This window comes from Diadema antillarum, unplaced genomic scaffold, assembly GCF_040938485.1.
Source record: "Diadema antillarum isolate AM-2024a unplaced genomic scaffold, OU_Dant_1.0 scf00000211, whole genome shotgun sequence".
NCBI lineage: Eukaryota > Metazoa > Echinodermata > Echinoidea > Diadematoida > Diadematidae > Diadema > Diadema antillarum.
In genome coordinates, this window is record NW_027271100.1 from 1,509,723 (window position 1) to 1,530,689 (window position 20,967).

At 38.7% G+C, this 20,967-nt stretch overlaps 2 protein-coding genes across 2 annotated transcripts; one reads left to right on the forward strand and one right to left on the reverse strand.

Moving 5' to 3' along the window:
• Positions 1–3,078: 3,078 nt before the first annotated feature.
• Positions 3,079–16,822, reverse strand: LOC139724363 (pancreatic lipase-related protein 2-like). The gene is made up of 10 exons (XM_071635513.1): positions 16,764–16,822; positions 11,779–12,006; positions 11,050–11,278; positions 10,489–10,597; positions 8,040–8,156; positions 7,146–7,262; positions 6,400–6,648; positions 5,445–5,568; positions 4,417–4,614; positions 3,079–3,176 (listed from the first exon to the last, which is right to left on the reverse strand). The coding sequence occupies exons 1-10, from the start codon at positions 16,820–16,822 to the stop codon at positions 3,098–3,100; spliced, it is 1,509 nt and encodes a 502-aa protein (XP_071491614.1). The 3' UTR covers positions 3,079–3,097.
• Positions 16,823–18,902: 2,080 nt separating this feature from the next.
• Positions 18,903–20,442, forward strand: LOC139724311 (uncharacterized). The gene has a single exon (XM_071635454.1). It carries the CDS (start codon positions 18,922–18,924, stop codon positions 20,428–20,430), a length of 1,509 nt encoding a protein of 502 aa, XP_071491555.1. The 5' UTR covers positions 18,903–18,921; the 3' UTR covers positions 20,431–20,442.
• The last annotated feature ends 525 nt before the right edge of the window (positions 20,443–20,967 follow it).

Genomic DNA, 20,967 nt, shown 5'->3' on the forward strand with positions numbered 1-20,967 from the left:
CGGAAATAATTGGAAGGTTTATCACTTTCAGTTAATTTATCTTTCGTTTTCCCTCCTAAAAGGAGTGACGACACGAAGTAGTAGGCTCGTCTGCCAGAGTTAAGCAATAATTCAAGGATAATAAGCATAAAAGATCACATCATTCATTACGGCATTGTGTAATGAAATACCCCTGCATAGTCAGAACGGTGTTACGCATTATCATCGTTCAATATGTGTATACGTATATAAATGTATATATATATATATATATATATATATATATATATATATATATTTTATATATATATATATATATATATATATATATATAATATATATATATAATATAGATATAGATATAATGAAACAAAGAAAGAGAAAACTGACCAGAAACAAATGATAAACAGTGAAAATTTTGAGCAGAGAAAATGGGTTATCCCGATTCAAACCCATTTTTTGTCAAAGTTTTCACTATAATATATATGTATACAGTATTATAATGATTATCACTATGCTTATCAATATATACATCTATATATATATATATATATATATATATATATATATATATATATATAAAGAAAGATATAGAGAGATGAAGTTAGTCCATACCCATGTTGTTCCTGTATTTTGAGAGAGAATGGTTTGAAAATGCATTTTAGCTAGTTTTTAGCACGGCCTCAAGAACATATCAACCACAACGGGACCCCTTTACTCATGTTCTCTCCTCTCTTCTGCATTTTTCTTTTTCAAAATAGGAACTTAAGTGTGTCCTCGCTTTGCTGGTTTTACTCCAAGCAGTCTAGAAATTGGGAAATTCTAATCCTGAATACCAAGACCAACTGCAGATTTAAAAGGGATTTTCAAACGATTTTCATAATTTCACATCATGTAGTACATAAATCGGCAGCTCCATGCATAGAATTGTGGAATGTATTGTGGTCCTGATCCGAGAAACCAATACACTGAAAAAACAAAACAAAACAAGTCACATTGAACAAGGATGATGACATATAGAATGCTAACGTACATTTCAGAAATGTATAAGAATGTCATTCCATACAATACCACGTGCTTAAAAGTTCCCCTGTGTAGAATTTATGTATGCTTTCTTCCTTTGTTCTGCCTTTATACACTCATGCATGCCTATGATGAGGCTACCATGTTATCATCCTCGTTCATTTTGATTTGTTATACATTTTGAAGACATTCTTATTCCTCATCCCAATCACTATGAATTCTGAAACTCTGTAACCAACATAACCATTGTGTAGTTGTAATTCAAATGTAAAAATCTGAAAATCATCCAGAGGCCTGGATCCTTTAAAATCATCGCCACGGACACAAGAGCTCGTGGCACATGTGGAAGTCAAGGTGTACTAGTAATTGATTGGCATCCTTGTGATGCGTCAGTAATATTGATAATGGCCATTTCAGCGGTCAAGGATTTTATTTGTGTTTGAGCTGGCTATTAGAAATTGCAGGCATGAAAAGACTGGACAACCATTGCTGGAGTGAGATTATGAACGAATGGGTACCTTTGACTGTTTGCCAAAAGGTATAGTCAGTCGTTTTACCCTCCTTCAATGTGCGAGAAAGATTCTCTTTATAGCACGACCGAGATTAGTAACGAGATTGTGTGTTTGCAGATGGCAAACCTCGATCGTTTTCGAATCATCGATTCGACTTGATTAGAAAAGGGATAGTGGCTTGATAAGTTATCTTATCTGATCAATATATCCCAATATCCACGGCATTTTTTCTAGACAGTGGTATTTCATTAGAATCATTACCCAACTCTCTCTCTCTCTCTCTCTCTCTCTCTCTCTCTCTATCTCTGTGTGCATGCGTGTGTACTGGAAAAACTGAAAGCCGCTTAGAAAGATACTACTACTTAATTGAATTTTGATGAGTTGTTTTTGGTTCAAGATTTGAATTTTTGTGCATATATAATCAAAGAAAAATTAAGTAGATGATTATGGAGTGTATTATGTACTCTAGTATATATTGCGTTATAGACGATATTAAGTATGAAAAGCGCTGTGAAACAACCAAATAAAGAGCTATACAAAGATTATTGTCGCATTGTATTGTAACGGTCACAGACATACGTAGAGGTAGTGTGATCAATGTCTTGACATGTCATGACACACTTATGCTTTGAAGTGTTGTTGAGTTCTGCTTTTCAAACACTACTAGCAGATGATGTGTGACAGATCTTGGACAAACTTTCAATCCTCTCAATGATTTTACGCCGGCTGAATGATTCTCATTATTTTCATGCTACCACATCAGACATGAACGAGAAAAGAAGAGAAAAATACTTCGCGTTATCTATTTTCATGATTTTATTTATCAAGTGCTGTTGTGTTTGGACGATTACAGAACCACACCAATGTTATACTTACTTGCTTTTTCACATGAAAACTGTCCTAAAAATATCCAACGTTTGGATGTGGATTTTCCTAAAACTTACAATGCAACTTCCTAATACTATTTGTATGTGAAATTATATACGTATCCATCTGATGAAACATGAGATTAAATCAGTTATTCATTCGTGTATCATTTCACTTGAAGGAAGTGCCATACATATTCATGGATCACTTAGATCTGCATTCGTACAAAGATGTAAATCTTTGCTGATCATGCTGACGTTACCATGGTTATGACGTTAAAAGTGATCAATGATCAAGCAAGCGATGGTGATGGGCTACTACATGTGAGTATATTCTCTCTCATTAACTGAAAAAAACAACAAGAACAACAACACAAACATTTCCTCCAAGAACCAGTGATATTACAAATTATGACATAGACGCGTACAGATTCTTGTCTCATTTCTTATCACGTCATATGATTGTTTTTTTTTTTCTCGTTGACCATTTTGCCGTCATTTTTTTTAATACCGTTATCATCTTCCCAATCAAGGGGATTTCTTTGCGTATTAATGCTCGGCGAATCGACTTAATATTACTCCACTATTTCAGAATCTATGACTTTACAGATGGACATTTATGAAAAACTATACTACAACACGAATTAACGTCCTCCCCCGATCACCTCGTTGCTTTGTGATAATGATGGATCGTCAATGGCGAACAGTGACGGACTATCAATCGCAGACGTCTACCCGAAAGAAAACGCGGGGAGTGTCGGGCTCGATAGCTTCGTAGGATCCACACATCAGGTAGCTATGGTTGCAGGAAAGATTAACAAAAAAGAAGGGAATCATATAATAAAATACGGTGAGTAGATACCAACTTCAATGTCAGCTAGTAGTAGAGTCGTGGTATTTTCAAGTGTGGCTGATGCAGTTAAAAACAAGGCGACATGTCGAAAAAAAAGCCTGTTTCAACAGTAAACGTATTAGTTGCCATTGAATACTGTCAAGTAACAATATTTAGTCTAAAACAGGCAAGTTTACTTCATGTATTCAACTGTGGTTTCCGTCCCCATCAGGTAGTGAGGAGAAACTCATTTCTTCTGTTCCTTTAATTCGATACTTGTTGAAGGCTTCCTTGGTGGTATAACGGTGGGTGGGAGAAGGTTTAACGGTGCACCATGTATTCTCTCTTGGGTTTCTACAAGCATGTTCTTGCAGTTTTCAAGAGAATGAAAACGGTATTACGGTATTATGATATCGCCAGTTAACAAAAACAAAGTAAAACAAAGCGATCATAATAACAGGTAGGTCCCCCACTTTAATAGAATCGCTCTGTTTTGGATATTTCAGCCATTTTAAAACCAATTTTCATCAAATAAACGTTGAATTCCTCATGAAATTACATGCTCTTTCATATTTCATAAGAGGTTTCTCATTATCTCACCAAAAATGTTGGAAAACTGAAATTAGGTCTCAACCATCCAAAACTATACGATCCCTTTAAAGTATCACAATGGTCATGATACAATTAGGGACTACACCAGCAATGGGCATGATGGGTTTGATGTATGATATCCATCAATCATATTTCACCAGACTCCAGCGAGCCTGTAAGCTTGATAGGAGCCTATACCGCTAATTGAATGATCACACTTTTGTGCACATAATGTAGATGTGGCGTAGCAGGAAATACGTCATAGGATTGCTTGTGCAGGTGATCATAAGGTATAAAAGGGAGAGGGAGAGACTGATGAGAGGCGATGGGGATGTGGCGAAAGAAACTGTGCATGCCTATTATATATAGAGGTGGTTAATCATCATTTCTGGACTCTGTATCAATAGCACTGGAAAGTTAGGTATATGGTTTACATCGAGTCTTAAGAAATTCAAATACACTTTTTTTTTCTATAGGAGAACTTCAAGTAGTTTCCCCTTCTCGTTCATTCCTTTGATTATACATCATCTCTATGGGCAGCGGGTCCCAAGCACATTATATAATAATAACCTAAGATTACAATAATCCGACGTCGATGAAAAAAAAAAATTACCTTTCCCCGTTCTCAGCCGAATCGATGATGATCTGGTGGATGTAGAGCTTTGGATTCTCGAAAAACTCCCACTCCCAGGGCTTGTAGAACTCGGCATCATAGTCCCACTCGAAGTACAGGCGAGTGATGAACCCGACGTTGACAGAGGACGCGCCGATATGCAGGTAGTTCGTCAACGGCTCGTACACACGGAAGTCCCTGTGATGATTATTTTAATGTGAGGGTAGTGGCCACAAAATACGTATTTGAATTCGACATCTGAGAGACTAAACTTGTTTGGATTTGTTTGTTCTTTCGGAAATGCAATAGCTGCAAATTTGAAACAGTTCATCAATGATATGTCAATTATCATCGATACTGAACAAATAAAATTAATGCATGATTTCGTTGGAGGTATATAATACGCGCATGATGAGGATTACAATTTGAATGAATATACACCCTTCTTTCCATATTTTACCTTGTGCAGCGCACTTTTTCATCGTCGGCATAATTACCTGTAAGTGTGCGTCTATCTTCAAGCATGAGAAATCCTGCAGGGTCCTATTTGTACATGGAGCAATATATTTGACAAGGCTCATTTTCCAGCTTCCAGAAAACGGCCCATTGCTGCTTGTTTTGTCAAACACACATATCGGCCGGTATACTAGTGTATATTGTATTTTACTTTTTCCCCTCTAAGGACCTTATACCTAATCCATTCCATCCTTCCGTAACATACTCGATTCATTTCCATTTTGCATTCGTTAGATGTTACTATGTAATGTCGGGAGAGCATCAGGCAAGTTTTCTTGGCGTTTTGTCTTTGTTAGAAAGTATGCACAGAATTTGAATAATCATGACAGGAACTGGTCTATAATAGATAAGCTGCAGACCTCAATCCCAATGTTTTGAATTATTTAATTTCACAGTGTTGTTGCTGCCGAAAGCTCGACCTTTACTGCAATGTATTATGCTATCCCGATATAACGACCCCCAAACGACAAGATATCCAAATCTGAGAAATAGGGATAAAACACACAACTTACGGCGAAAGAGAGAATGTCTCTGATTCACCGTCATCACCCACGAGCGAGATGAAAATCTGCCCCTTGTTGGTGTCCTCTGCCTTCTTTCCGTCATCGATTTGGACGTTGAAGCGGTACTGGAAGGCTGATGATAAATGGGACGATTGCCATCAAATAAAGTGAGATCATCATTCATAAGCTGACATTGCTGGTGTAGTTATTTTCACCCACTAATTGATACATTTTCGAAAACTCCGCAGGCCTACCAATTGCTATACAAGGGAGCTTACATATTGCACCACTCTTCCTTTCTATTCTTTTTCTCCTCCCCCCCCCCCCATGCTTTTATCTCTTCTTTTTGATATTTTTTTTTCTAAAATCCTTTTCCTACTCTCCTCTGTAATCCTTCCCTTTCTTTTCCTGATTGAGATAGAGAATCTATACTGTCAGTAGTGGTGGTGTTAGAAAATGGTGCATAGATGAAGAAATAAATGAATGCGTGGCTGGAAGGCCTTAGTGACCGTCGTTTGCAAGGTTACTTTTGCCCTCGGTGACTGTCGATGGTGGTGATGTTGAACAGGAGATGGCAGACACGGTGGCTGTGACAAGATGAGCTCGAAAGAATACAAATACTAATAACGGAAATTGTGATGATTGTAACGGATGTGGTACTGTACTAATCATGTTGATGTCATTTTTTTTTTCTTAATCAAGGGTGAGCTTATTGATAATGTTCGATAGTGTCTTTACCAAGAAGACAAAGCTTTTGTTGTGTGTGTTATTCGCCGTTACTATCGGCAACTTTTAAAAACGCTCAATGCCCTCAATGTCAATGTCATTCTGACGTGGCAGCTCTGAGAAGGTTAATTGAGGGAATACGAGCAAATCCACATGTAGGTGAATTAATAAGGAAAGTTGTTTCGCACAGTGTACATTGTATAGTGATTTACAGTGGTTACAGGAGTCGTCTGCATACCGCAATAAGGCGAGGTTTCCACTGTATTCAGTTGGTAGACCACCTCGGTGGCGCCATCTTGCGGTTGGTAGAGGTTTGCATACCAGCCCATCTTCACTTCCCCATCGCCGTAGCACAGCCCCTCGTTGTAGTCGTCCCACTCGCGGGTGCAGTTGAAAGCCATGTTCGGGCACGGCCCAGCCTGGTTGATAGACGCCGTGAATAGCTCCACGGCCCGGATGTGATTGCACGCCACGTAGTCCACCAAACCTGACGTTAAAGAGGGAACGCTTTGTCAAGATTCTTGGTTTTTTTTCAAGGATTTTCGTCCACACTCCATTATTTCCTTGGAAACGAGTTTGTCGTAATACATTTAACTTAAGCCCGCCTGCTCTCTCACCGCATTATTCAGAAGAAAAGTAGGGGAAAATCTTTTTTTTTTTGATGACCAGAAACAACTTTCAGTTCGCAAAAAGATTATAAGAATCCAATATTAGAAACTGGCATAAATCAGTGTAAATATTACTCTAGTAAGTGCCATCAGAGAAAACGCGTTGGAATTTTTTTTTCATCGAACATACGCACACGGACATAATAATACTACACTCGTAAAACGTTACGTGAATGAGAACGAACGCGTGGATGCTGCTGTTGACATCTTGAGCACATTAATATATCAAAATGAATTGAGAAAACTGATATTGTGCAAATCTGCATTATACTGAGGAGCAACGTTTGCTTTGTTTTGTAAATCTGTTGCTTCGTACCTCCCCATATTCCATGGGCAATGATGGAACGAATGATTCGTTGATCGCAACCCGGCTGGTCCCGGCCGCTATTCGGGAAAAAGTCGAGATGTCCCGCAGTGTTGTACATTCCCATGCCTTTTTGAGAGATGATAACCAAGATTCGTCATCCAATTGGATTTAATCAAACTGAACAACAACTATAGGAGTCATTTCCTTACACTCTACAATTGTGCTTAAAAAAAGAATCAAACAAACAACCATTGACTGTCTGATGAAACTTACACAAAACTTTAAGATATGATTATGTAGCTTTTTATGGCTTCCTCTTAAGGACAATGCGATGGGAAAAATACATATCATTTTACGGCATGCTTGTCACACATAATATAGTGATGCAGAATGGAATGCATATCATTTTAACTGCATCGGTTGTACCCATATCAATATGAAAGACACTTTTCCCCCGTTGCATAATAGTCTTACGGAGGAGACTCGATCCGTCTGTAATGTGGTCGTTTCCTCACATACATTCAATGCTTCCCAGCGGCTACCTTGATAAGTCAAGATATACTACACTCCTTAAGCAATGTCTGGTATACTATTATAAAGTTACGTCAATCAAGGTTGTTCATTCTACATCCATGAATTCGTAAAAGAAATTCACGCTCCCATCTACTATAGAGGAAATGGGAATTTGCATGGGCTACAGGAGTTTAATCACAAATGGCTTTGTGTTAATTCCACTGTTTTTTCCTACTTATCATTTGCTTGTAACAAATATCAGTATAGCTTTTTCTTTCAATGGAGATAAAGGAATACCGCATCAAAATATTCATAAATGCTTTCTTTGATTGATTTTCATCACAAAGAATTAGAAATCAAGCGCCAAATCTACTGGACGTCGATGATTACCGAGTTTGAACAGAGGGTCGGTGTCGGTGTGTATAATGTCGACAAACTTGGCGTCTGTCGGGTCGATGCGAATTCTTGGATCACAGCCATCAAAGTAGGGACCGGCAGGATCCAAACCTGAGGAAAATTAAGACTAAGGTTGAGTACCGTTTGGTTTCTTTCATCTCATTTAAAGTCTTTTTTTTTAATCATAAGATTAGGCGAATCATTAATAAAAGAAGACATCATATTCAATGATGAAATTTGAGATACTGGAATTGACAAATGAATGATGATGGACGCCGTGGATGGAGCAGAGACAATGTTACAGCAAAAAAACAAAAACAACAAAACAAAACAAAAAAAACACACACAAACACAAACAAACAAACAAACAAACAAACAAAACAGAAAAAGAATGAAAGAAAGAAAGGACCATACTTATTACCACAGAAACTATCCAATCACACGCATGAATATCGGGAGAAGATAAATAAAGTACCAAAAGACAATACAATACAATGACGGTATCATAAAGTGGGATTCTTAAAGCGACAATGAATCTACACTTTGCAATGCATGGTAAACTCATTACTCTTCAGACTTCACTAACATTGGAATGTTAAAAGCAGAAAACTAACAGGATCGAAAGCAATTCGACAACCCCTCATACAATGAATTGATTTGTATTTTGTTTTCAAACAACGAGCTTTGTCATTATCAAGATGTCAAAGCGAAACACGAACCAAAGCATCAGGAAACCTTTGGCCATGCCGTGTTTATTTGTGTTTGCCTGTTACGTCAGTATGGGTAGAGTGTTTGTTTTATGGGCAACATCAACGCTTTATGAAATCAAATGATTTGAGATTCTGTGTGCCTTTGAGATCGGTGATAAGCCTACGTACGTTATATGCATACTGTTTACTCGTATAGGCAGCGCATTTGGAAAGCGAAGGAGCTTAAAGATTAGGACGGGGTGATGAATGAACAAATACATTAATGAGACCACAGCCATTTTTTTTTAATTCATGAATCATCTGATTTCGAGAATACCCTCTATTAATGACTACTGAAACCATCTCATATTAAAGAGAAAGTATAGTTCTGGTTAAGACTTAACTTCAGGTTTCTAACATTTTTTTGTGAGATAATGAGAATCCTCTAATGAAATGTGAAAGAGCATGTACAATCGTAATTCTCAGAGGGATTCAACATTTATTTGATGAAAATTGGTTTTGACGGCTGAAATATTCAAAACAGAGCGATCGTAATAAAAGGTGGGACCCACCTCTTATTAGGATCGCTTTGTTTTTCTTTGTTTTTGGATGTCTCAGCCATTCCAAAATTGATTTTCATCATAATAAACTTTGAATTCCTCTTAGAATGGCTTACTCTGTATAATTTAATGAGAGTTTCTTAAACTCGCAAAAAGTTAAAGCCCAATTCTCATCTCCACCAACCACCCCTTTAAACCTGAGACATAAAACTATATTGGCAGTACAAGTTGTAAAGGGAAGGGCGAATTTAAATGCGACACATATTATTATGAGAGTCTCTCGGATCTGTTCATGTTAAGTCATGTTGCCTCCATTGAATACACACAACATAAAACATATGCGGGCATAACGTGTGCTCGTCTTTTTCCGTAAACAAAACCGTCACTCAAAAAAAGGAGACATTAAATATGTTTCATAATTCATGTCTCAAAATGTTCACACTCGGTGGTCCTGTTGGTACTTTCATTCTCTAATATGCTCTTTCAAAAAAAAATCTATCGAAAGCCATTGTTTTGGAGGGTTACGACATAGTAGTTATTTGCTTACGAGACATTTTCCATGATTCCATGCCTTCCCAAAAACTTTCCATAAATGTGATGTAATACATTCTTCTTCTTCTTCTTCCTCTCTTTTTAGAAGACATAAATAAAGCATGTAGAAGTTATTGTAGTTTTTATTTCCGTAGAACGTGTTTGTCATTAAATTATAAAGGTGTCTGCTCTTTCTATTTCCACCTATTTCCGTCTGTTTACCAGAAGTTTGGAGCAGAAGCGGTAGTTTCATTTACGAGTCAGACAATCTTCCGTATCAAGTTTTGACGAGACTTTTAATTTCCAAACAATTTGCCGGTTTGCCTCTCACGTGCTTACCTTAGAGTTAGGAATGGTTTTCGTTGCTGGGCTCATCACAATAAATATACTGTCAACATATCCCGCGCTTCACAACTTTTTTTTTTAACGCAAGGCCCACTTTGGCTCCTACAAAGTTTTTTGAGGCCCAGTTTGAATGCAAATCTTTTAATTTCTTCTTCCTTTTTTTTTTTTGAAGACATCTGCGAGAGCTTCGCGACCAACTGGTTGAGAAACATTTATACAGACCATGCCAAACGATTTCTAATTGAGGCTATCCTTAAATATATGAGATATGAAGTTCAACTTTATTAAGGAGTGTATGCATATGGTCATGGTTGTCACCTGTTATCCGACCAATGTTCGGGACGATTGCACCAGCGATCCCGGCTGCGTGAGCTCCGAGACTATGACCAATGAGGTGAAAGGTCTCCGGACCAACGCCCTGGATCCCCTAGGGGTGTGGCGTCATTGCAGGGGCAAATAAAAACACTTTGATTGCGTGTACTTTCAGAGAGGTGATGCATCGATAACTGAATTGAGTAGAGGGTAATAAAAGTAGATGTATAGCACACACACACACACACACACACACACACACAAAATGGGCATAGATAAGCTTTTTGATAGTAATCCTGATAATGAAAGATATCAGAGTAAAAATGATACCCGCAGTCAATCTCTAAGACCTCAAGAATCTAGGGCCTACAAGATACCACTGACATCGGGATGAAATCGGGAGCAGTAAAATAAACACTGGCACAAGGCTTGTTGGTGGAATTCCCAAAAGTTAGCAGAGATAGTCCAAACCTTCATGTCGACCTGTATCATTCGAGCTTATTTTTTTTCTAACTTTTAAAATATTGTTGTACACTATGGGTAGAAACGCAGAGATTATAAGAATACCACGAGCATGTCAACAAGCAGTCCAATCTCAGCCCCGAGGACGCGGACGTTTCCCGTTGCTTCCTCGTAATCGTCTCGAATGACGCCTGGTCGCCAGTCCACGGTGATGATGTTGTAGTCCTTCTGGGCCAGGATCTCGGCCGACATGTCGTCCATCCAGTCGACGTCGGAACCGGCAACAAACCCGTGAATGATGACCACCGTATCCCTCCATGGTTTGAAATTCGATCTGAGTTCAAGAAATACAACCAAGACATAGTGTGAAAGGAACATTGTGGTGAGGAGAGGAGATCTTCGTGTGTGTTAATCCCTTTTGGGGTTGGATGTAACGAATTCAACTTGGCTAAGATCTAAATTTAGGAAGAAAAATGCCTAAATACACGTCATGAATGGATGGATTGATGTACTCGATTCACTCATGGGCAAATTGACAACATGATCAATCAAACAATTAATAAACTAATCAATATTTTGATTGCTTATTTTAAAAGATGACTAAAATGGTCTCAAACTAACCAGAAACGGCCTTCTTATTGTTCTAAGATGGAGATAGAAGACACATAACAGTAACAACGTCGTCTACTTTAGCAAAGTCTCAGATTCAATAACTGCACAAGTTACAGTGGGTTTTTTTTTTTGTTGGGGGGTGTAATGATGTAGAAACAAAGCTGTGGTCATCATTTTTGTACAATTTTGTGAGCTAAAATACTCGAATAATGTAAAACTGACATTGCGATCGTCTGTGCATCGTATGTGCTGAGTTCTTCGTAGGTATCTCCCAGTTCACGGGCGTGGAGTTTGAAGGCTGTCCCGAGTTCGTCGCGGCTATCCGGCAGCCAGTCGACCGGGCGATCCTCTTCGTGGTAGAAGGGTTCCTCGTCGGTGGTCATACAGCCCAGGTCCACGTAGCAAACCTCTCGGCCTGAGATCCGCGGAAGTTCAACAGAGAGGACACCTCTTTGAATGCATTACTCGAGTATGTGTGCTGAGATAATTATGTTCTACATGGGCACTTAAAAAACCAGTAAAGGTTTGTTGGTTTGCTTTGGCTGGTTTGGTTTTATATCTGCATTTTCTTTCTCCAGATACAATAACAAATGAAAATGAAAAATGATACAGAGTATGCACAAAAAAGAGGAGAGTATAATATACAAATCAATACAGGAATAAAAGCCTTATTGTCAATTTCATAACAACATCAATCTCTAATAACATATAAATCAAAGTAATATTATGTTCAGGCATGTGAACAAAGGAGAAATCAATACAGGGGACCGTCATCATAAGCGGAGCTTGACGTGGCTGAGGCGCTCAAAGGCACTGGCTGGAAGCTTGAAATCACTTCCGAAGGACAAGGCAGTGAGGATAAAACGCCTTATCTGTCCAAATACACGAACCAGGAACCTCAAGAATAAGGATCCAGAATCTTACCTATGGATTTACAGCTTTATTATGGTCTGCCCTATTCAGATTTCTCAAAACCAGTGGCCTAGCAAGGCACTCCACATCGATATTACTAGGTAATTTTATTATCCGGAATAATCCGGGAGAATTTGCATGAGAACAAATATTCATCCATTCATTAATTCTTTTTTGATCAATCAATCTATCAATCAATCAATCAATCAATCAATCAATCAATCAATCCATTCATTCATTAATTCATTCATCCATCTATTCATTCCTTCATTCATTCATTCATTCATTCATTCAGTCTTTCGGTCGTGCGTTTATTCACTCCACATCGATATTCCAGGGTAACTATACTATCCGGAATAATCCTGGATGATTTGCATGAGAACTAAAATTCATCCATTTATCAATTAATCTATTTACCAATTAATCCATTCATTATCATTCATGCATTTATTCATTCGTCCTTCTATCTTATCAATTCCTTCATGCATTCATTCATGCATTCATTTGGTCGTTCATCGTTCATTCATCTTCACTTGATAAGACTTGCATACATAGAAATGTGGCGACAATTATGAATGAATATGACATTACAGTGCGGCAGATAAAACACAGTTATCAAGTAAAGGGGTTCTGAGAAGGAAACGTGGCATAAAACATAAATGTTGCACTTTGTAATGAATATAATCATACACGTTTGAAATGGACAAAGTACAAAAGACTGAAAAAGGAGGTGCCCTATATGGGGAATGTGTTACTTTTCTAATAGCTCGCTTTTATAGTTTGAATAGTCTCTGCAAATTTAAATACCGGTATGGTTTTTAGAAAATGGTCGACTGAATCTATTAAAGGTGCGCATCACATTTCATGTACATTTCTTTCATATTTCATGCTTACGGATGAAGTCGATTTGCCAGAGAAGACAAAATAAATACTTGACAAGTTTAATTCTTACAAGTATACAAATTATTTTGCCACAAATGAAAATAGGACCGTGCCCGTCGCGCCGACAAGAGTAACAAGAAAACATAACATGGAATAATAGCAATGATAATAACAATCATGATATATATCATGGTCTTCTTTATTCAGGGTAGTCTCTTCGGTGTTCTACCAGAGGGCCTTGGCATTATTATCAATAAAATAGTGAGAAATGTTCTTTGTAATTTAACTTTAAGATATGAAATCAGTTATATTTACCATGAACAAGAAGCGCGTTTGCAAGAAACGCGAACATCAGAAGTGGCTTCATTTTCCCGCTCTATCTCTGGGATGGTGAGTGTATGTTCTTCAAATAAATTCAAGCAACTGAGACCGGGGAATGACTGGCGTTATAGTTTATAGAGCTTTGCAAATTACTGATAGAAAGAGAATATTCTACCCTCGCCCAAGCCTTTCATGATATCAGCCCCACCAGATGTTTAGTTCCTTCCATGTCTTATCTATGAAGTGAATGTGAACGGAGCAGATGGTTTCTTGATAACGTCTACAAAATTAATTTGTTTGCATAATCTAATCTAATCTAATCACATTTTTTCTATTCATGGTTATTCCAGTATTTTAGTGAACATCTATGTTTTATCAAAATTCTATGGAATCATATCTCTCTACTGCTATGTGACATCATTGTTGCAGCCGAAATTTTATCTATAATAGTTGAAACTATTCAAACTTTCACAGACGTGTGCTATTGATATCTCCACATTCAATGAAACCAAATTTAATTGTGGGTAAGTTAACTTTTATGACAATATTGGTTAAACTCATATACCTAAAATTAGATATATTGCATTTATATATAAGTATGGGTTTTGAATTTCAATTAACATTCAGACTTTTCCGTCACTTTCTACATAGGCTAGCTTATAGCATGCATACACTCGCGTGACTCCAGTACATTAGATACATGACTGAACGCCAGCTGACAAGGATATTCATGATTCTTAAAGGACACATCAGGACAAACATTTGATAAATTTCTGAGAATATCCTCCTGAGCTGCGTAAACCTTTTCCACAATATCGCGTTATCGAAAGATCTGCCATGTTTTTGTTGGACATTGTTAGAGGGAGATCTAAAATAAACATTGCTTTTTTAAAATAAAAATTCTCTTTATTTTCTCCCCACTGTATTTGTTTTGTTTTGTTTTCTTTTCTTTGTTCCTGATGACCTGCTCTATGTGTGTCACTATGTGTCGGTGCATGTGTGTAATATTTCTTGATGTCTTCAACGAGGTGAATAGATTACCCGTCGACCCACTTTTCTCTTCTGGATATAAATTGGTGTCATACAAATGATGTGTCATTTCATCTGTTGATTGTCTCTCATTCACACATGCCGGTTCTGATTCCCAGTGGGTCACAACGCTGTGGAAGAACTGTCATATTTTGCAGATATGGCTGAACGGGCAACCCCCCGTTTCTTCATATCTGTATTATGTATGTATATGCACTGTATATGCAACTTGTGTATATCTTTATCTGAAGATGAAAAAAAAAACCCAAAACAGCAACAACAACAACAACAACAACAACAACAACAACAACAGTCACACATCCATTGCCGTGATATAAATTGCATTTCCATGCTTGCATGATGTTTAAACTGACCGGACAAAATTGAACAAATATTTGAGCTGAATACAGATGGTTCGACCTCTGTATGTTGGGCCTGATAGGATTGAAACCTTATGTTTTGTTATTAGTAGTATAATGTGTCTACATGACAAGACAGCAAGATCGAAATGGAAAAGGGGAGGGAGAGAGGGTTCAGGTTAGGTTTGCTTCGCCCTGTCAAAAACATGCAGACAATTTGATGAAACACACGTAATAAAAGAGATGCAAATAAGAGCAAGCGCTTTAATGCATCGTATCACAAACTCTTTAGATTTTGTTAAATAGCCCTTCGAAACAATCTAAAAAAAAACTGAAAAAACTATCACAGTGAAAGACAGGATGGGGGTAAAGATAGGAGTCTGGATTACTCTCTTCAGTTCTTCTGTCTTGATTGACAAAGAATGGATTTTGTTCTTCAACATACAGGCCTACTTTCATTTAGGATCATCTCAACAGTGGACAAACAGAAAAAGTTAAAAAATAATTTATGTATGTACTAATAACCAGCATAATGTGTATATGTTTATGATATAACGGTATATTTATAATATACCCATCTCTCTCTCTCTCTCTCTCTCTCTCTCTCTATATATATATATATATATATATATATATATATATATATTATATAGGCCTATATAAGATAAAAAAACAAAACTGGAACAAAATTAATACATAAATTACATATATATAGGGCCTATATAATTTTCATTTTACGTAAGAAGATTAATTCAATACGTAAATATTATGAGTGCTTGTAGGCCTATATATTCCAACAATTTGCCCCTATGTTAGAGGAATCATGTTTAAAGGGATGTTACAGTATTGGTGGAGATGAGAATTGGGCTTATAACTTTTTGCGAGATACCAAGAAAACACTTATGAAACAGTACACAGCATACCATCTTAAGAGGAATTCAAAGTTTATTTGATAAAATCGGGTCTGGAATGACTGAAACATTCAAAAACAAAGTAAAACAAAGCGATCGTAATAAGGTGTAGGTCCCACACTTATTAGAATCACTCTGTTTTGAATATCTCAGCCATTTCAAAACCAATTTTCATCAAATAAACGTTGAATTCCTCATGGAATTACATGTTCTTTCATATTTCATAAGAGGTTTCTCATTATCTCACAAAAGAAATGTTAGCAACCTGAAATTCGGTCTCAACCAAAACTATAGATCCCTTTAACACGAATGCGAGTGGTGGTGGTTGGTATTGCGCAATGTCCCTTGGAGAGGGTATTTCCAATGTCAATGATTATTACCGTCTGTGATTTACGAAGGCTGCTGTGTGTACAAGAGTGTGTTTACGCATCTGCGTGGAAAATTGCATACGTCGAGTAGGTTGTAGATGATCGACCCTGCCAACCCCTGGGCTCGAGTGAAAATCGAAACTACTCTAATCCGGATACATACACCCAGTATGCTTAAGTCTGATTGTTTTCCACAAACTTGAGAAGGTAAATGGCAAAGAGCGTAGAACGCACTGCGTGCGCCTCTATACTCTTTGGTAAATACTGCAAGTGAGTTCGTTTCATTTCATTCGCGAGTTGTTTTGCGTAGAGAAGATCAACACCAAGTATATATGGTCGTGTGTGGAGTTTTGGTCCCGGTGGTATAAAAACACACTCCGAAGCAAGGCGACGGGTTGAATGCCGGTTGAAGTTCAGATCTGTACGTGGTGTGGTGCGAGTTGTGTTCATTCATCACTGTCAATGCCCCATAGCAGGTACGCATTATAATTATTATCATCTGGCGATCACCCACAGTGCACATTGTCTGCCATAATGTATATCTGAAGCATCTGGGACTTTGCCTGTGTATAGAGGCTGGAGTCGCGAACAGACAAGCCTAAATTGGCATTGCACTTGTGTGCATGGTCTCAATCACTCAATGCATAATTATTCTATAGGTGCAGTTACGCCAGTAATGATGTGTCTATCTTTATTTGCGATCGTTGTGAATGCAGGTATAGGTCTACTTGCACAGCCTACTCTATGATGATTAGCTCTATGCTAAATTTACTATATCAACCAAGCAATCTGTGTACGGAAGATATCTGGCTCTATATCGCTCCGCTCTTTAGTGCTGCGGTATATTAACCGACATGTAATCTACGTATATAATGTAGAGCGAGGCCGTTGCTGCCATCGACATTAATTACTTCCGCGTTTTGACAAGCTTGCAAAACCCAATAACTGGGCAAAAAGAACGTCAGATCAGGTTGCGACCGTGTACTACTAGTTCGTATAATTCGTCTGCCACTGTAAGCACATTTATCTCTGCAGGCTAACACGCGGCAATATATGGCAAATCCGTGTTATCTTATAAATCCATTGCAGTGATTCCACTTATTCACATGGGCTGTACAATCGAAAATTCCCTCGTATGGGTCTGAGCAACTATAACTTGCGTGCCCACTATACAGTATTTCCAGCATAAACGTACGTTTAAACATAGACTTGATTGCATGATAAATGGTTTTATGGGCGGTATGACATCTGAAAGTTAATCAAATACTAGTAGGTCTTGTGAGTGTGTAATTCTTCTTTATTTTTACATTAGGAATCGGTAGGCTAGTAACCATGGCAATGCATTCTATGATGATGACAGTTTTCTACGCTTGCATCTTATTGTATTGCGTTTTAATCACTACTATAAATTAGCCACTGATACTGGTGATTTGCTTCCATACTTTTTTCATATGGCATGCGATCGATGCAGATGGTGTTCCTAAGAATGTTCAATTCTCCTCAAAGATTCTATCTTATTATGATTACGTCCACAAAAGAAATGAATCACCAATAAACTAGAGTCGATAAAGGAAAAGAATGATATGTTTCATGTCCTCTTAGGTATTTTGTAAAGGTATACAACTGGCGTAGATCTTTGCAAAATGTTATCGGAGTGCATGCTTATTAGAGTTGTAAGTGTAACGGGAATTTAATACAAAGTTTTTTCAAAGTCACAAAGTCACAGTGTATCACAAAGTCACGTACAAATTAAAGCAAACCGAGAATATCTACTCGAGTATACGAAACGATGGCACTAAGGTCTGCTTCATACTCAAGATTCGCGGCAATTTCAGTTGTGATTTGGCAGGTTTGTTGGTATACATTGCGTGATCTCATTTCTTTCACTTTTTATGAGTTTCGTGTGTTTGTTGTAAACAGTGCAATCAGTGTAGATTTACAGATAGTGCTATATTGTCAAGTATGACAGCCCTCACAGGGGCGGATCCAGGAATTCCGTAAAGGGGAGGCGCTTTTGCTCAATTAAAGGGAGGCGCACGCACCCCTCCCCCTTTTTCTTTTTATTTCTTTTGTTTCAATCAAAATAAAGAGGGCGCGAGCGCCCGATGGATCCGCCACTGCCTCAATATATCGATGATGACTTCAGTCATGTATCTTGATTTCGTGAACCATTATAAGTTTGAAAACATTTAACTGGGGCTGGAGCGTCGGATTTTCATTAAGGTCTGGGATTTTCGAATAGGTCTGGGATTCGAATTATCTCTTTAATAGGTTCTATTCGTTGCTTTAATCCTCGGACTGGATGATGTGCATACAATTTTGGCTCAGATGTATAATTGGCATATGAGGTAATGATGATTGCAGGCCCCTCTCCGAGTAAATAAGTCATAACTAACTGTCATTTGCCAAATTTCAGTGTGGTTTCATATTTCGATAAGACTAGGGATGAAGATGAGTGGGCAAATGCCACTTACACGAGATCCTCTTGTACAATGCAAATGTATTTGAATGTGTGACATGCCTTTTTTGCTGGAGATTTCATTTCTTTTATATACTTGGCAGAGTGTTGAACAGGCTGTCGGGATGAAGCAAGTTGTCCAGCACGGTCCTCGCTCCACCGCGGCCTCTGCGACGGAAACGTGCCCCCTGCATTTCGGCCGGGTGCAGACTGCCTATGATCTTCCTTGTGGCCACACTGCATGCGAAGAATGCCTCCATGCCATCGCCACAGCTAGTACCCAGCGCCGCAAATCGAACATCCAATGTCCAGTATGCCAGGTGGTCAGCGCGTTTGATCCACAGCGGCGCGATCAAGAGGAGGCAGAAATCTTGGCCACAAGTCGCCCGTCCAGCAGGAGCAGTAGCTTCAGCAGCGGCATTGTCAGTCCCGTAGTGCCCGGCACACCTAAGACACGCAGGTACCAAATCAAGCTTCAGGACTCCCCCGACAATTCAACTTCCGCTTTGACTTGGGTACCGGAACAGGCCGTCGTCAACAAACGCGTGATTCTTAAGTTGACTCTTGGCGGGAAAGATGGAAAGGTTATCATTCCAGAGAGAAACACATACGTTAGAGGGACGATCCTTCTACCTGATCAGACCTTAACAGAAATAGATTTCTTGCCCAGCGGAAATTTGAACTTCTTCACGACCGAAAATCCTTCCCACTCTTTCGAAAAGGTAATCGTTCCAAATCAAATCGGGAAGTACGAGGTTGAAGTCAATCTAGGAGGCGCGAAACACGTGATGGCAGATATGGCTGTCCAACCGAGTGGAGGGAAGACCTTTGACACACGTAGCTTCCGGAAACTGAAAAACCCTCACGATATCATCGTTAGTGGTGGACAATACGTTATTACAGACAAGGGTAACCATCGTGTCGTGGTTCTTGATCATGAAGCCAACTTCCACATGGAATTCGGCAGGACTCCACCTAAAGGTCTGAAGAAGATCGGACCATTCGGTATCGCTGCAGACCCCATCGCTTTCTATGTAACAGACAATAACAATAAGTGTGTGCTGAGGTTCGTTCGTCAAACTGCCAAGCTCTCTGTATGGGCGAAAGTTGGGCCTTGTCCGACCGGTATCGCACTTGACCAGGAGTTCGTCTACGTAGCGGATGCGAAAGAATGCAGCATTCGAGCGTACAGTCGGCACGCCGAGCATAGGTATACCTTCAGCTACAAAGGTGCATTAGACGGAGGACTCAACTTCCCCTGGTTAATGGCCGTCAACTCAAAGGGTCACCTCGTGGTCGCAGACAGGGACAACTGTAGAATTCAGATTTTTGATCCACGTAGCAGGAAATCTCTCAACACCATTGCGTTGACGACTGGGAACAAAAAGTGGCACTGCCGCGGCATTGCCGTCGATAAGTTCGACAACATCTACGCGACGGCAAGACGGTTGGATTCATGGCGAGGTTGTAGCAGGGAGACAATCATGGCGTTCAGTTCCGACGGCACGTACCTCGGCAACTTCGGAGATCTTCGGGAATTTGACTATATTCGTGGAATCGCCATCGACGAAGAAATGTCAACCGCAGTCGTTGTTGACGGGGCAAATCACCAAATCAAGGGTTATAGATTGTAAAATCGCATGAAATTAGCGCCAAGAGATGGTCTATTGAGAAAATGGATGATAACACGAAAACTAAGATATGTTCTTGTTTTTTATGGGCACGAAATTCTTGTCGCGATTTAAGGTGGCACGGAAAGATGAGTACAGGGTGTAAGTGTGTAAAGATGTGTTCCATGTTTCACGAAAGATGAAAACTCTCAGACGTGAGAAGGACCAAACTGATCTTTGTCTTCAATCTATTTCATCATTCAGAACTTCAGCACTAAAAAAAAAAGAAACTCTGTTTCATCCTCTCCGCTCTGCTGAAGTGGTTAAAGCATAAACCATCACAATCTCAAACATTTGAATGGGAATGGTCGAATAGCTGATGTGTGACAAAGACCAAACAAAAAAGGCTAAAAAGTTCAAGACAAAGACAGCGTCAAAAAAACAACAGATTTTAAACAACTCCAAAAATACCTAACCAGAACCTCATACTGATAATGGTACTGCTGTTAAGTAGTGAAAGAGATGACACCTCCTTGATTTTATTCTTTACAGTGAGCCATG